The 17,681-nt window shown below is 39.3% G+C and overlaps 1 protein-coding gene across 5 annotated transcripts in view; it reads right to left on the bottom strand.

The window, feature by feature from the left end:
- Nucleotides 1-17,681, bottom strand: part of KLHL32 (kelch like family member 32) — a 256,551-nt gene that overhangs the window by 13,834 nt on the left and 225,036 nt on the right. For all 5 annotated transcript variants that reach the window (XM_051855442.2, XM_008263237.4, XM_017345291.3 and 2 more), the window contains 3 exons: nt 10,987-11,045; nt 8,244-8,436; nt 6,514-6,608 (listed from right to left, as the gene is read on the bottom strand). In XM_051855442.2, the coding sequence (XP_051711402.1) occupies nt 6,514-6,608; nt 8,244-8,436; nt 10,987-11,045 (347 nt within the window). The remainder of the gene's footprint in view (nt 1-6,513; nt 6,609-8,243; nt 8,437-10,986; nt 11,046-17,681) is intronic.

A 17,681-nucleotide genomic window follows, 5' to 3' on the forward strand; every position in this document is an offset into this window, starting at 1 on the left:
TTAACACTAAATCCTATCTATAGGATCACTTTTATAATTAATATGGTCACTTTAGCACTTAAGATGGCATTTCTACCACCCAGCTTAATGGGATTTGGGGTCCCATGGCAAGTTTTTAAACTGTACCCTTAGAAGTGAGTTCATAGGAATGTATGCAGAACAATACAGCTTTACATTTACAAACTTCCTCCACTCTCTCTTATTCCCACTCTTAATTTTTTTTACTGAGATCTATTTTCAACTGACTTTATACACATATGATTAACTCTATGATAAGTAAAGAGTTCAACAAATAGTATGAAGAAGAGAGAAAAAAAAAGAAAAGAAAAAAAACTATTCCTCAACAGTTAGGACAAGGGCTGTTCAAGACATTGCTTCTCAAAATATCAATTCACTTCTACTCATTTCCTTTTAGGTGCTCTATTATCACAGATCAGGGAGAACATATAATATCTGTCCCTTTGGGACTGGCCTGTTTCACTAAGTATGATGTATTCCAGATTCATCCATTTTGTTGTGAATGACTGGATTTAATTCTTTTACCGCTGCATAGTATTCCATAGAGTACATATCCCTTAATTTCTTTGTCCAGTCTTTAGTTGACAGGCATTTAAGTTGATTTCATGTCTTAGCTAATATGAACTGAGCTGCAATAAACATGGGGGTACAGATAACTCTTTTATTTGCTGAATTCATTTCCCTTGGGTAAATTCCCAGGAGTGAAATGGCTGGGTCATATGGTAGGTCTATATTCAGATTTCTGAGGTATCTCCAAACTGTCTTCCATAATGGTTTTACTAGTTTACATTCCCACCAACAGTAGATTAGGGTACCTTTTTCCCCATGTCCTTGCCAGTATTTGTTGTTTGTCGATTTTGGTATGAAAGCCATTCTAACTGGGGTGAGGTGAAACCTCATTGGGTTTTGATTTGCATTTCCCTGACAGCTAGTGATCCTGAACATTTTTTCATGTGTCTGTTGGCCATTTGGATTTCCTCTTTTGAAAAATGTCTGTTTTAAGTCCTTGGCCCATCTCTTAAGTGGGCTGTTTGTTTCGTTGTTCTTGAGTTTCTTGATCTCTTTATATATTCTGATTATTAATAGTTTATAAGTTGCATAGTTTGCAAAGAATTTCTCCCATTTTGTTGATTGCCTCTTTACTTTCTTGAGTGCTTCTTTTGCAGTACAGAAGCTTCTCAATTTGATGTAATCCCATTTGTTAATTTTGTCTTTGATTGCCTGTGTCTCTAGGGTCTTTTCCAAGAACTCTCTGCCTATGTCAATATCTTGCAGGGTTTCCCCAATGTCCTCTAATAATTGATGGTATCAAGTCATAGATTTGGGTCTTTAATCCATTCTGAATGTATTTTCATGTAAGGTGTAAGGGAGGGGTCCTGCTTCATACTTCCATATGTGGAAATCCAGCTTTCCCAGCACCATTTGTCAAAGAGACTATCTTTTCTCCAGGGATTTGTTTTAGCTCTTTGGTCAAATATAAATTGGTTGTAGATGCTTAGATTGATTTCTGACGTGTATATTCTATTCCATCAGTCTATACATCTGCTTTTGTATCAGTACCAAGTTGTTTTGATTAAAGCCACTTTGTAGTATGTCTTGAAATCTAGTATTGTGATGCCTCTGGCTTTGTTTTTGTTGTATAAAATTGCTTTCGTTATTCGAGGTCTCCTGTATTTCCATATGAATTTCAGTATCATTTTTTCTAGATCTGAGAAGAATGTCTTTGGTATTTTGATTGGTATTGCACTGAATCTGTAAATTGCTTTTGGAAGAATGGACATTTTGATGATATTGACTCTTCCAATCCATGAACATGGGAGATTTTTCCTTTTTTGTATCTTTTTCTATTTCTTTCTTATGTTTTGCAAGTCTCATTATAGAGATCTTTGACATCCGTGGTTAAGTTTATTCCATGGTATTTGATTTTTTTTTTTGCAGCTGAGGCATTTTCTGTGTATACAAAGGCTGTTGATTTTTGTGTATTGATTTTATATCTGACAAATTTAACAAACTTGTCTATAGTTCCAATAGTCTCTTGTTGAAGTCTTTGGATTACCTATATATAGAATCATGTCATTTGCAAATAGGGATAATTTAACTTCTTCCCAAATCTGAATCTCTTTGATTTCTTTTTCACACCTAATTGCTTTGGTTAAAACTCCCAAGCCTATATTGAATAGAATGGTGAGAGTGGGCATCCTTGTCTGGCTCTTGATCTCAATGGGAATGCTTCCAACTTTTCCCCATTCAATCAAATGCTGGCCATGCGTCTCTCATAAATTGCCTTGATTGGTTTGCAAATGTTGAACCATGCCTGCATACCAAGGATAAATCCCACTTGGTCCAGGTGAATGGTCTTTCTGATGTGTTGTTCGATTCAATTGGCTAGAATTTTGTTGAAGATTTTTGCATCTATGTTCATCAGGGAAATTAGTCTGTAGATCTCTTTGTTGCGTCTTTTCTGGGTTCAGGAATTAAGGTGATGCTGGCTTTATAGAAAGAATTTGGGAGTTATTTCCTCAATTTCAATTGTTGTAAATAACTTGAGAAGAATTGGAGTTAGTTCTTCTTTAAATGTATGATAGAATTCAGCAGTGAAGCCATCCAGTCCTGGGCTTTTGTTTGGAGGGTGTTTATTACTGATTCAACTTTCATCTTGGTTATGCGTATATTTAGGTTTTCTATGCCTTCATGGCTGAATTTTGTACTTTGTATGTGCCCAGGAATCTACCCATTTCTTCTAGGTTTTCCAATTTATTGGCATACAGCTCTAGCTCGTATTTCTGATTATTCTTTTTATTTCTTTGGTGTCTGTTGTTAAATCCTTTTTCATCTCTAATTTTATTAATTTAGGTCTTCTCTCTTTTTTGGTTATTTGGGCCAATGGTGTATCAATTTTGCTTATTTTTTCAAAAAAGCTGCTCTTCATTTTGTGATCTTTTGTATTTTTTTGGATTCATTTTGGTTGATTTCTTCTCTAAGTTTAATTATTTCTTTTCTCCTATTAGTTTTGGGTTTGGTTTTCTGTTGTTTTTCTAGATTCTTGAGATCCATTGATAACTCACTTATTTGGTGCCTTTTCAATTCCTTGATATAGGCACCAATTACTATAAACTCTCCTCTTAATCCTATAAGGTGTGGCATGTTGTATTGTCATCTTCGTTTGTTTCCAGAAATTTTTTGATTTCTCTTTTTATTTCTTCTGTGACCCACTGTTCGTTCAGGAGCATGTTGTTCAGTCTGCATGTATTTACATATGTTCTACAGATTCCTGAGTTGTTGATTATCAACTTCATTCCATTTTGGTCAGAGAAGATGCATGGTATAATTTTGATATTTTTTTACTTTGCTGACACTTGCTTTATGGCCTAGCATGTGGTAAATCCTACAGAAAGTTCCATGCAGTTGCTGATAAGAATGTGTATTCTGTAACTGTAAGATGGAAAGTTCTGTAGATATATTAGGTTCATTTGGTCTACAATTTGCTGTTTCCTTGCTGATTTCCTGTCTGGTTAATCTGTCCGTTGCTGAAAGTAGGGTACTGAAATCCCCAATTACCATTGTATTTGATTCTACATCTCCCTTCAGATCTCTTAACATTTCTTTTAAATAGCCAGGTGTCCTGTAACTAGGTGCATATATATTTATAATAGTTATATATTCCTGCTGAATTGATCCCTTAATCATTACATAGTGCCCTTCTTTGTCTCCTTTAACAGTTTTTGTGTTAAAGTCTATTTTTTTTGTTTTGTTTTGTTTTGTTTGTTTTTTTGACAGGCAGAGTGGACAGTGAGAGACAGAGACAGAGAGAAAGGTCTTCCTTTGCCATTGGTTCACCCTCCAATGGCCGCCACGGCCGGTGCGCTGCGGCCAGCGCACCGCGCTGATCCGATGGCAGGAGCCAGGAGCCAGGTGCTTTTCCTGGTCTCCCATGGGGTGCAGGGCCCAAGCACCTGGGCCATCCTCCACTGCACTCCCTGGCCACAGCAGAGAGCTGGCCTGGAAGAGGGGCAACCAGGACAGAATCCGGAGCCCCAACCGGAACTAGAACCCTGTGTGCTGGCGCCGCTAGGCGGAGGATTAGCCTAGTGAGCCGCGGCGCCAGCCATTACAGTCTATTCTGTATGATATTAGGATGGCTACCCCAATTCTTTTTTGGTTTCTATTAGCATGGAATATCTTTTTCCATCCTTTCACTTTCAGTATGTGTACATCTTTGTTGGTGAGATGTATTTCTTGTAGGCAGCACATACATGGGTTTTGTTTTCAATCTATTCAGTCAGTCTGTGTCTTTCAACTGGAGAGTTGAGGCCATTTACATTCAAGGTGACTTGACAAATAACGATTTTGCCCTGCCATTTTTCCATAAAGATTCCTATTTTTCACTTTGGATTTCCTTTGTACTTTTACTGGGTGATTTCCTTCCTTTACCCACTTTTGTAGTGATGATCACGTTTCTGTGTTTCCTTAAGCATTTACTGCAGGGCTGGATGAGTGGTGACAAATTCTTTCAGTTTCTGTTTGTCATGGAAGGTCTTTATTATCTTCATTCATAAATGAGAGTTTTGCAGGATATAGTATTCTGGATTAACAGTTCTTTTCTCTTAAGATTTGGAATACATCTCTATTCTCTCCTAGCCTGTTGGGCTTCTGATGAGAAAGCTCCTGAGAGTCTCATATGAGATCCTCTGAAGGTAATCTGGCATTTCTTTCGTGCACATTTGAGAATCTCTTCTTTATGTTTTATTGGGAAGAGTTGGATTACAATGTGTAATGGTGAGGATCTTTTCTGGTCATGTCTATTAGGAGTTCTATGTGCTCCCTGTAGTTGGATGTCCCTTTCTATCTCCAAATTGGGAAATTTTCTGTTATTATTTCACTAAAAGGGTCTTCTAAACCTTTCTCTCTTTCCACACCTTCAGGAACCATATGTTGAGTTGTTTGATAGTATCCTGTAGATTCCCAATAGTGTTTTTTTAGTTTTCTAATTTCTTCTTGTTGTGTTTGGTCTGACTGTATAATTTCCTGTGTTTTGTCTTCTAAGTTGGATATTCTTTCTTCTGCTTCACCGATTCTGTTAAGGCTTTCTACCACATTTTTATTTGTTCTACTGAATTCTTCATTTCCAAGTTTTCATTTTGATTTCTCTTTAAGAACTCAATTTCATGGGAGAAATTTCCTTTCATAACATGTATGGATTTCATTAGTTTGTGCATTTGTTTCTGATTACTTCTAAGTAATCCTATAATCATTTTTTTTGTATTCCATTTCTGGCATTTCTTTGATTTCATCATCTTTACAATCTAGTATTGAAGTGTTGTGTTCTTTTGGGGGTATCATGTTGTCTTCCTTATTCTTGTTTCTTGAATTGATGCGTTTGTTATTTGACATTTGTGGAGATACTTGTTGGTGTCTTCTTTGCTTTTTTCTGTGGCAGTTTTTATCGTTGGATTGTCTGTGTAGATTAGTGGAGTGTCTGCTTTCAGGGAATAACTGGAGCCAAGGACCTCTGGTCAGTGCTCCAGGGTGAAGGGCATGTCTGACGTGACACACCCAGGTTTGGTGTGATAAATCCTTTTTTTTCTTTTCAGAGGGAAGGTTTGTTCTTGTCTATTGGCATAGATTTAGTTGAGCTCCTCTCTTCAAAGACTAGTGCCTGCCTAAGCGCTAGCCCCAGTGGGTATATTATTCGTCCACTATGCCACAAGGACCACACAAAGGATCTGTGCAGTCTTCAGTGTAAGCTCAGATTCCCCAGCAATGTCCCTTAACAGGTAACCAGGAAGCCCTGAACATGTGGAGCCTCCCACAGTGACTTCCCAAAGGCCCAGCCACACTTTGAGTCATCCCACACAGCCTCAGTGTTTTCATAGTCCTGGCACACAAGCCTCCCAAAGTCATGAGCACCCAGCTCCCTGTCTGTTCTCCCCACTAGACTCAGGAGTCTCCACTTGACTGGTTGCTGGGTGTGGACACAAGCTGGTGCAGCTGTTACATTTGTCCAAAATGGCACCTGCTCTCTGTCAGCTTGTTACAGGATGAGTTGCAGAGTAATCAGGGAGAGAGAAAATCTGCCCCCACCACCTTTGTTTTTTCTCCTCTATTTTGGCAGGTACACTATCCCTCTCGAGTCTCCAAGCTAGATTCCCTCTAGGCTCTTCCTGCAGCTTTTCTGCCAATGGCTTGGGCTACTGCAGTCTGGTCTCACCTCACTCTTCAACACTGTTGCAGAGGCTCTCTGCTGATGGGGTCTTGGGTCATGCATGTCCTCGCCCTCCACACAGGTCCACTGTGTCCCTGTTTGTGTAGTTTCCTCTGCTGTTTTCTCCCTAACTCTTCCCTGAGACTGCACTCTTTCCACTTTTTTGAAACTATCTTCTCCTAGACTAGTGCAGCAGGCTCCCTCCCTACTCTGCTATCTTAATCCCCTAGCACTGCAAAATTTAACCTCACTGATCTAGTGGAGCAAACTTCAAAGCCATTTTAACCACTTACCTGGATACAAGCCAGAGGCTCATTTGTCCAAATTGAATATCCACCAACTAAATATATTCTCCCATTATGGACAGCAACCCCAGATTCATTTTGACCTAACATAAAGAGAATGGAATAAAAAGAAATAATAAATCCATTTCTTACATGCTTTAATTAACCCTTTTGCCACTGAGGAATACAGTTTCCCCCTGTGGCTGGCTTGTATACTCCATGGGATTTTTTGTGGCAGGTATTCACTGACTCCCACTACTCAGAAGCATCAGCCACTGTTTCTCACAGTGTTGTACCAGAACCAGGCAGAAATACTCATTAACCAGCCAAGTTAGTAAAAACAGCAGTAAATATAGCAATAGTAAGCTACATGGCACTAAGAGTTGTGTACTATGCTGTATGCTACTAATTTATAGTAATGTAAATAAGGTATATTTTATAAATGAAAAATACCTATGGTACTAACAAGTGCTTTTAAGGCAAATGCATACATCTGTAAATTAACAGCTTCAACATCAAGAAGCCATGCCATGAGTATGCCCCAAATGAAGACACATGGCAGAAAAAAAATGGATAAAGTTGCTACTCTACCTGTCTTTACATACACACCAGTTTTAAGATTGTTTTAAAGTTCCTGAACTGGGACCATCCTGGATAATCCCTAGATACTGACACGCCAGAATGATGAAAGATTCCTCTTCCCATTTCAAAAAGAAGACAGAATAACTCAGTACCACATATTCTTCCCTGGAGGCTAACAGACAGTGAAGTAGTCTCATTTTATTGATGAGCTGACACAGGATTGACTGGGGTAATAAATAAGCTGAATCCTACAGCAGGTAGAATCACAGATCAAGGGATCAAGGGTCTACAACTTAAAGTTAATGTAGCTAGGCCTCAAAAATCATTTTCCAAAAACAAGAACTCACTCCAAAGCAGCTAAATCTGTAGTTATGCACCCTGTGTTGCCTCCCCCAGCAGCTGTGAGGGACTGAGAGCCCACTTGGCATATTAAGATGTCTTCAGGAACTAATCCAATCACTGTTGGGAGTTTGTGATTTTTCCTGTTATTTGAGCAACCCTGAAAGGAATGGTAATAATACAAGCTGACAAGGGGCAAAAAAGTTTTCAATTCCATAAAGAAGTATCATGGGTAAGCTGTTTACTGCTTTCTTTCATTCCCTTTTGGAATGAGAATGGGTCAAACATAGGGATGCCCTATGATAATGCTTGGATGGGTTTGTTTGTCCAGAAAGGCAGCCAAACCGTTCTGCCCACAATTGCATGAAGGTTTTGTTTTTAGAAGACACTCAGAAAGGACATTTGGCAGGGACAAATAATGAAGACCATTCCGAATTCACAAGAAATAAAAGAGGACTAAATGCAGGGGAAAGTAAAAGATAAACTGCTCTTCTTCCTACTTGTTTCAAAATTCCTATGTAAATATTGACTTAACAATCATGGATTTGACATGCCTCTCTTAGCCACGAGAGAACATGCACAAAGGCCACTGCCTTTAGAGAAACTCGATCCATTAGAGGCAATAGAAAAACTAGATGTTCAGCCTGCTGAATGAGCCCAGTTTTGTGACATAAAGGAAGCACACCTCCTGGCTACCAAAAGCAACTTTGTTCCACCACTATATACTTTACTTAGAGATGCATTAAAGCAGCCTAAGGAAAGTCTGGCAACTTCTTGAACTTCTACTTTTATTGGCTTACTTAACCAAAGGTACTTGCCAGTCAACAGGTTGAAATTACAACGCGTCCATTGGTCAGTGTCTATGTTGTAAGAATCTATATGGCGCACAAGAATCCGATCATTATTGTAGTCTAGGTCATTGCCTCCAAGAACATAAAGCTTTCTTTGGACAGCAGCCATCGAATGGTAGACCCTTCGTTGTAGCATGGGGCTGCGGCTTATCCACTTATTCTGAAAAAAAGAAATTAAAATGCTTTCTATTAATAGGAGACTTCCATGGCAGACAACAGCAGTGGGTGTTTCATTAGTACCAGGAATCCTGATCTAACCCCATTTGCTCTTAGGCCCCACCAGAGGTCAAACTAATAGAGCTTCCTGACCTTGAATGTTGAACTTCCAAAATGAAGTTAAATAAATCTCCTTTTCTTTATAAGTTAGCTTCTCTCATGTATGCTAGTGATGAAAAGCTATCTAACATCCACGTTCACTTTTTAAAAATTATTGTGATAATAATCACTGGGCATCAAAGCCTGCTATATAAGCTAGGGTGAGGCTGGCTTTGTTATTCTTTCCAGAACTAAACTCTTGAGATCACTGGCAGAAGTTAAGATGTGGTTCAGCAATAAGCCTATATGAGAACTTTAGGGAATGGTGAAACTTTCAGTATTTGATTCTAGGTCACCACCAATAATGAGAAGTGTATGCCCAACTCTTCTTAAAAAAGCTCCTATTCAAAATATCATGTATACTGCAAAATTAGATGAACAGCAAATATTGAATTTTAAATCTCAACTAAGTAATGGACAGGTAAATAAACCCATTTTCTTTTGACATAAACACTAAACACATAGGAAGAACCTGGTTTCTTTTCTGCCAAGAAAAATTTGGACTTCAACCAAAAAAATCATATGATGTTTTGAATTCATAGAATTTCACCAGTTCACAAAGGTGTAAGGGAAGAAACAAGGAAATGCAATAACAAAAACATGCTTGTAGAAACATGTGTCCATTCCCCACGAGCATATATCCTGGCTCATTTCTAATTTCTCATTTAAAGACGTACTCCTGGGGTTGGGGAGGGGAGAGTGATCTCTACAGTTCGAAAGCCCTGCGTTGACCTGTTCCCCCTATTTGAACATGTCATAAGAATATCCTTCCAATCAAATATCTTATTTAATAATGAAATAGCCAAGCCTTTCTTTCAGACATCTTGCTAAGAAATATCTTTAATACATTACATGTGAGTGAGTGAATTTAACCCAAAACTGAAAATGTTTTTCTTAGGTGCTTTCTATGAGACAACCCATGACAGAATTAGGAATCAATGTTTGCATTAGCAGTCCAGTCCCCTGCCACAAGACTAGAGATGCCATCTGGTTTGCAAAGCCTGCTTGCATCCCCTGATTACATCTTTAGCTTCCTTCACTGCAGTGCCTGCCAGGTGAGCCGCCAACCACTGCAAAGGCAAAGAAACTGAGAGGCCTGGTGGGGTCATTCCTAATAAGCTAGCGTGTGAATACTAATCAGTGGTGGGGAAGCAGAGGTCACCCCAGCCTGCCTGTTGGCAGGTAGCGATGTGCTCTGTGGCAGATGGCAGGCATTATCGACTCTCCACAAAGGCCTAGAAGAGAAATAAGCACCAGAGCTGAATGATAGAGTTATTGAGATTCTGTGCAAGACGCAAGCAGATGTGATGTTTGCCAGTACCCACCGTAAACAATATGCCAGCAGAATTTTTAAAAAGAGCATGTGTGTACAAACATGAAGCAGAACTCATTTGAGAAATGTTTACACCTTCTTCCTCTTTAACCACGTGTGCGCCAAACACAAGCAACTGGAATTAATGATCCCTCTTGAGACGGCTGACCCATGGACATTTGGTCTTTGAAATGTACAGTTTCTAATGACATCAGGAAACACATTTGTGGACAGAAACTGTTTGGTTAAATTCAGAATCAAGCAATTGTTAAAATAAAAAGATACCGGATACACTGAGGTCACTCTGGATATACATTTGGTGACCAATCCAGACGCAGACTACCAGAGTCAACCTGTTGTTTCATATTCTGTTATCTTCAGCTGATGTATAGTAAATCCCCCCAATCGAATCATTTTGGAATTTTTCATAATCAAGCAAAATCTTTACATTAGCAAACTCATAGAAATGATAAAATTCAGCAGGCATTCGTCAAGGTCATAGATTTTTTGGTAGAAGGAAAAAAGAATTAAAAACAGTTCCTTGGGAGAAAACAGGAAAAGTCATAAGGTGTACGTGAGAAGTAGTCAGAAAAAAAGGACAGGAGGCATCACCAAAACGCTTCCCATTCAGGCCCCAGCTGTTACATGAAAATCATACAGAAACTCTCCAGGTACTTCTACCTCAGACTTGTCCTAGACAGGGACAACATGTTCTAGGACACTTTGGCTACACTGAGTTAAATTACAATTTTAATTTTACCTGAGAATAATGAAACAACAAGCACGTTCCTTTCTGAGCACAGATATAACGGATACAAAGGATATAACACCAGGACAATCAAAATCCTTTGGACATTATGCAAAACTGAAAGAGTGAAGCATCATGTAGAGCATAAAGTTTCAGAGGCTGAAATGTAAAAAAAGAAAGGAACTGCACAGCAGTTTATCCAGAAGCTTTCTTTCCTCTATATAGGCTTAGCATGCATGTGTATTTATGTAGACTTGGCATTCCACATACTAATCACTGTGGAAATCTTTCAAAATTCATTTTAAGGTAATGAGCTTTTGTTATAAGATTCTTACCTGGTTAGGTTCATATACCATTAGTCTGTTTTGATATTGTGCCGTGTTAGTTACTCCACCTGTAATGGATTAACATATGTTAGAGCTTCTCAGGAATAAAAAATAGGATATTCCAACAAAAGGATGATACAATTAAAGAAAAATCAGCTACTACTGAAGATCTGTTTGTATACCCTGGTGGTGAACCCATGACATAATTAAGAAGCTTAATGTTGAAACAGTTTCATTTTCAAGAAACATTTCAGAAGCAATCGAGTTGCACAACAAGTATTCAATTATTACCCAGAGGGCCCCATTTCTGGTGAGCTACTCTGCATGGTCAGAATGAGGGGCAAAACAAAGGGAGGGAGTAAGACTGAACACAACACAAGCAGAGAAACTCTCTATATAAGCCAGGGAGATAGTCACAAAGGAATTTCTTTCCCTAGGTAACTGCCAATTTAGCTCTAACCTCCAGACGTAAATACAGTGATATATTGATATCTCTTTTGGAAAAGCCACATCTAACAAAAGGCATTATTTATCAAAAGGCATCTGGAGCCAGTGCTATCCAATAGAATATAACAAGAACCACAAATGTAAGTCACATATACATTTAAAATTTTTCAGTAACCACATTAAAAGGTAAAAAGGAACAGTGAAATCAAATCTATTAACAAATCTTATTTACCTTGGTAGAGCCAAATATTATCTCAACATGAAGTCAATATAAAAATCAAGATTTTTATATTATTTATTCACACTAAATCTTCAAAATTCAGTTTGTGTTTGACACACATATTTTACTCCAGATTAGCCATGTTTCAGGTACTTAATAATCCAAATGTGGTTAATGGCTACCAGCTAGAGTTTTCCATGGCAGCTGCTGTTACAGTCAATGTTTTTGAAGCCTCCTTGAAAACGCATGGATCTGAGAGGCTTGAGAGTTTCTGCTTAATAAAGAACCACTAAAAAAAATCATGACACTTCCAGGTAAGTTTCTATTTGTTCTCATACTTTTCTTTCATGCTTGTAGTATACACTAAGCCCTGTAAAGCCTAAAGATTATTAATTCTACTCTTTTATCATCAAACAAACAAAAACTCTTTAAAACAACAGAGTAAGAAAATAACACCAGTATATACTAAATGTTTGATAATAAAACAACAGGAATATGGGAACCAAAAAAATCTATCTTCAGAAATACTGCCTTATCCATAGTTCTAGACATTAGTGTAAAATGAATAATATTATATTAAGTATCACAAAGTAGTAGCTAACTTTATAGTAAACAGTGAAGCTTAAGCCAGACTAAAAAAGTTTCCTATTGCACTTTTTTTGAAATAAAGAAGCATATAGTCACAAAACTGACCAGGATGGCTTTAACATTTTCCCAGCTTGACTAAGTTTTAGAGAGGCAGCTTCCTGATTCGAGGCCTCTGATCTCCCTTTTCTTAGAGCATGTACTTTAGAAAATTTATAATTGTAGATTCTTTCTCTTGCTTTTTGAGATGTAAATCATCTTAAGAGCTGCTCCCCAGTTTTATAAGCCAGGAATAACTTCTTTAAGCACTTGGGATTCCTCCCTTCATAATCATCAAAGAAGGGAGTGTTCCATCTCCAGTCTACCCCATTCCCCTTTCTATGAGCAGGTAGGAGCCTAATTTTGAGAATCACCAATTAGCAAACACAGATGGCCTAATAACAGAGAAAAAACAAAATCTGCCAGCTTAAGAATAACCGAACATACTCAACACATTCCTAGATCAACCTCCCCTTAAAAGTCCTTTAGTACTTTTCCATTAGCTTACCCCAGTTCTTAAAAACCATTCTCTTAAAAACCTCATTTTGATGGACTTGATTTCAAACTGCATTCTAATTTCTCTCTCCCTGTTGCAATAGCCTTGAATAAACTTTTCTTCATCTGTTTAACCTTATCCAGTGCAATTTTTGCTTTGACAGTTAAAACTCTGAATAGGTCACCACTATCAACTGCATAGCCAGGAGTCAAGGTAACCAGAATTCAGAGGATTAGGACCTAATCCTCAACTGAACTGGAATAATCAATCAATACCAATAGATACATAAAGAGGAGGGAACTGTCCTGGCCAATCATTACGCTCTCTCTCAATCCAAGTAAGGAGATTATATCTTTCATGTAATTGACCATGGCTATTATTAACTGGAAGGCTATTTTTTTATTCTCTCTGAAGCTTGCCACTACTTTTAAGATCAACGAAAGCTTTGTCTGCAGAGGAAATCCACAAAGAACAGAGAGAAATGAGCTTCCTGACCTCAAACAAAGTCTTCTTTGGCTTTCTCCTTGAATATCTCATTTCTAAAATGAAATCAAAGGCAGAGAAAATACACTTAAGAAAGCTGAGGCTGCAATGCCTACATAGAGTCAAGATGTGTGTCAAAATAAATATAGAGGTGTGCTTGCTCCCAACCTTCCCTTTCTTATCTGATTAAAATGGAGTGTTCGATAATTCTTTATCAGCATAACCACACAAGAATAATCAAATCGACTGAGACCTCACAGGTCTTCAGAGTTAAAATGATTGCCAGTGCTTCTGATCTGGGCCATAACCACCAGATTGATATCCAGCTCGCCTATAATCATTTCTCCAATTGAGAGGGAGCAGAGGGTAAAGCTCCACATATTATCTTAAAACTTGGAAAGTTTCTCTCCTTGTTTTAGAAATATGGGGCAGAATTAATAGATACTGCAGTAAACTATCTGCTTTATGACACTATCTGAAAATATTTACGTTACTGTTTGTATCAGACTCTGCCCATTATAGATTTAATGTACAACCAATGCATTAGAGTGCAGCTATTATATCCCTTCTCCCAAACAGGGGCACACAATTCATCTCCATGTTCTTCAGAATTATTATTGTTCAGAATTATTATTTACTAGCTTCCACAGATGCATCTGTAATACAATTTTTTTTCTTAATCTGCACTCAGTAATTAGATTCCTTACCCTTTCATACAAATTTTCACTCACATGACAATGTTTAGAAATGAGATATTGGGTATGAGTTGGGAGCAAAATTAAAACTCCCAGTTAGTTATTTGGTTGATTACCTCTAGAATGTTAAACCACAGGAGGTGGCTAACAAACCCAGGGCTGTAACTTTTGCCAAATCAGGATTACAGAGGAAAATCTTGGAAATTGGTCCTATTGCTCTCCCTCTTTGAAATAATTTCCAAATGAGCATATAAATAAAAGCCATTTCTTCTCAGTACAAAAAATAAATTTTAAAAAAGCATCCAAGTTTGCAGCCCACATTCCTTTAGCAATGTTACTCATTTGCAAAGCTTTATCATTACATTCCCTTCACATAACACTCTTCACTTTTAGATTAATCTGCTGAAATGAGATGCTAAGGATTTGCATACAGATTTGACTATACAAAAATAGATATGGAATTAATAACAGTCTCTATATGTTTTAATTTCTCCTAGACTGGAGTACCCTTGCCTGCAGCAGTATTCTTGGCTTTGAAAGTCATCAAGCTGATTTGTCTGCTCTGGGTTATGATGCCACATGCTGCTATACTGTCCCCTGCAATCAAAGCACTTGCAAAGATAGATTCCATGCCTTCCTCTATCGAGTATATTTTATAGATTGGCAGTTTTGATCTCCCTCCCCCACCCCAGGGGGGATAATCTGCATCTTAACAGCTTTCTATAGATACATCTGTCATTAAATATGCCATCTCCTATCAGCATCCATTTTTAAGACCAAGTTTCCCTAACTTTGAAGTACCACAGTCAAAGTTAAGACTTTTCAGCCAAAATTGAAAATGAGCAACCCTGTCTCATACTTTTGAACTGTGACTTAAAGATATACTGCAGGTTCCCACAAAGTCAAATAAGTCTTTAAAAACTGCCAGAAGGAATGAAAAGTTACCACCATGCTACCAGCCGTGAGAAATGCTTTCTATCATCAAGACAAGAGTAAAGCATTTTTCTTAAGCTTCCCTGTACAACTCCCCACAAAATATTGTGACAAATGGATGAATGCACACTGGAGAGAAGATGACAAGTGACTGCCAAACAAGCAACCTTTTTCTCTGCTACAGAGATCACCGACATCTCAAACTCATATTGTACTCAAAAGCAACCACGAGTCAATGCTGAGAGAGCCTATAAAATAGGCTGTTTAGAAAAACTGCTCTCGTTATACTTCGGTCAGAGTGGGTCAAGTCCGAGATGGCTCTGCTAGCTTTGTTTTTCTTCCACACTAAACTCGAGAAGTGGAATGCCATGGTTCCTAAAGCAGCAGCACCAGTGCTTAATGAGGACGGAGCAGGATGCAAAGAACTGGCCATCTCCATGCTCCTAGGCTGCAGCATGCTCTGGGGTGGAATCCCACAGCAAACTGAGGATCGGGAGAACCATGGCAAGTCCTCTGCAATTCTGCTTGAGGCCTGCAGTGCCCAGCTTCTCACCAGGGGAAGAGTTTGGGGAAGGCTGTGGCATTAACATGGGCTCTTTTGTGACTGTGTTCTTGGGGGGAGGGCTGTTTAATATAGACTAGCTCAGATACAAAATGCAAATGATGATATCTCCTTAGCAGGTTTTAGATGAACTAGAGTGTGTGGCATACAGAATACCATAAAGGGAAGTTTTCTATAGTACTGTGGTCATTCGCTTACTAAAATTCCTTACCATTACCATAAAAGGTACAAATGGCTATGTAAGGGATATTGAATTCACAAATAAATGAATTCTGTCATCAGAAATAGATTTCTTAGCTACGGCTCACTAGGCTAATCCTCCGCCTTGCAGCGCCAGCACACCAGGTTCTAGTCCCGTTCAGGGCGCAGGATTCTGTCCCGGTTGCCCCTCTTCCAGGCCAGCTCTCTGCTGTGGCCAGGGAGTGCAGTGGAGGATGGCCCAAGTGCTTGGGCCCTGCACCCCATGGGAGACCAGGAGGAAGCACCTGGCTCCTGCCTTCAGATCAGCGCGGTGCTGGCCGCAGCGCGCCGGCCGCGGCGGCCATTGGAGGGTGAACCAACGGCAAAAGGAAGACCTTTCTCTCTGTCTCTCTCTCTCACTGTCCACTCTGCCTGTCAAAAAAAAAAAAAAAAGAAAAAGAAAAAGAAAGAAATAGATTTCTTGTAATTAGTTATATTAGTTGAAAGGGCCACCATAAAACAACACCAATCACCAGAGTAAAAGGAAAGGTTTTATTGTCGGGGGGGGGGGGGGGGTGTTGGAGGAGGAGACCTGGTGACCCAACAGGCTGCCTCGCTGTACATGAGAGAACAGAGAACAGCAGCCTGTACTAGGACAGGTCTTATTATGGCCTAGCAGAGAGAAGGAAGTAAGCAAAGCAAATTCCACTGGGTGTGGTGAAGGCAACCCATATGGTTGGGCCATTTGGTCACCTGATTTCTGGTAAACCAGGCTGGACTTAGGAAACTGAAACTTATTTCACACAATGGCCACTGGGCCTAGGCCTAAGATGGCCCCCTAGGCTTAAGATGGTGCCTCAGATAAGATGGCACCAGTTTCGCTAACACTGATTACTACAATCACTGGCCAGTTTTATCATTTATCCAAGGGCTTTTTCTTTCTGCAATTGCTTCAGTTCCTCTGCAAACTTGCTCCAATTCTCAAAAGACTGAAGTTTTATATTACAGTTTACCTGTTTAATTTTTTTTTTTTTTTTTTTGACAGGCAGAGTGGACAGTGAGAGAGAGAGAGAGAAAGGTCTTCCTTTGCCGTTGGTTCACCCTCCAATGGCCGCCGCTGCAGCCGGCGCACCACGCTGATCCTGGCAGGAGCCAGGAGCCAGGTGCTTTTCCTGGTCTCCCATGGGGTGCAGGGCCCAAGCACCTGGGCCATCCTCCACTGCACTCCCTGGCCATAGCAGAGAGCTGGCCTGGAAGAGGGGCAACCGGGACAGAATCCGGCGCCCCGACCGGGACTAGAACCCAGGGTGCGGGCGCCGCAAGGCGGAGGATTAGCCTATTGAGCCACGGCGCCGGCCACAGTTTACCTTTTTAAAAAGATTTATTTATTCATTTGAAAGGCAGAGGGATGGGGTGGGGGGTGAAAGAAAGAGAGAAAGAGAGAGAGCTTCCATCTGCTGGTTCACTCCCTGAATGGCTGAAACAGCCAGATCTGGTCAGGCTGCAGCCAGGAGCCAGAAACTCCATTGTCCACATGGGTGGCAGGGGTCCAAGGAGCTGAGCCATCTTCCACTGCCTTCCCAAAGTACATAAGCAGGGAGCTGCATGGGAAGGAGAACAACTAGGACTTGAACTGGCACTCTGCTATGGGATGCCAGTGTCATAAGCAATGGCTTAACCCACTGCACCAAAACACCAGTCCTTATAGCTTAATTACCTAAAAAATGACATGGCATTAAGTGTGAGTTCAAGTTTATAAAGCTAAACTCAGTATTGGCCCTTGAGAAAACTGATGCCAAAGGAATATTTACAATAAATAAAAAATAAACTTTGGGTGGAATTCTGGAATCAACAGCATGGATTTTTTTTAAAACCACTACACTACTAATTTTAAAGGTGATTAGATCACTATATATATTATATACATATGATATTACATATACAGACACTATATAGGATACAGTATATTTTATATATATAATTCTTTCATAATTTCAATTTGCTGACCTAAGACAATGTATTCAATCATGAAGTTTCATTGTACATTTTGACTTCATATTGCTT

The sequence above is a fragment of the Oryctolagus cuniculus genome, chromosome 5 (assembly GCF_964237555.1).
Source record: "Oryctolagus cuniculus chromosome 5, mOryCun1.1, whole genome shotgun sequence".
Taxonomy (NCBI): domain Eukaryota; kingdom Metazoa; phylum Chordata; class Mammalia; order Lagomorpha; family Leporidae; genus Oryctolagus; species Oryctolagus cuniculus.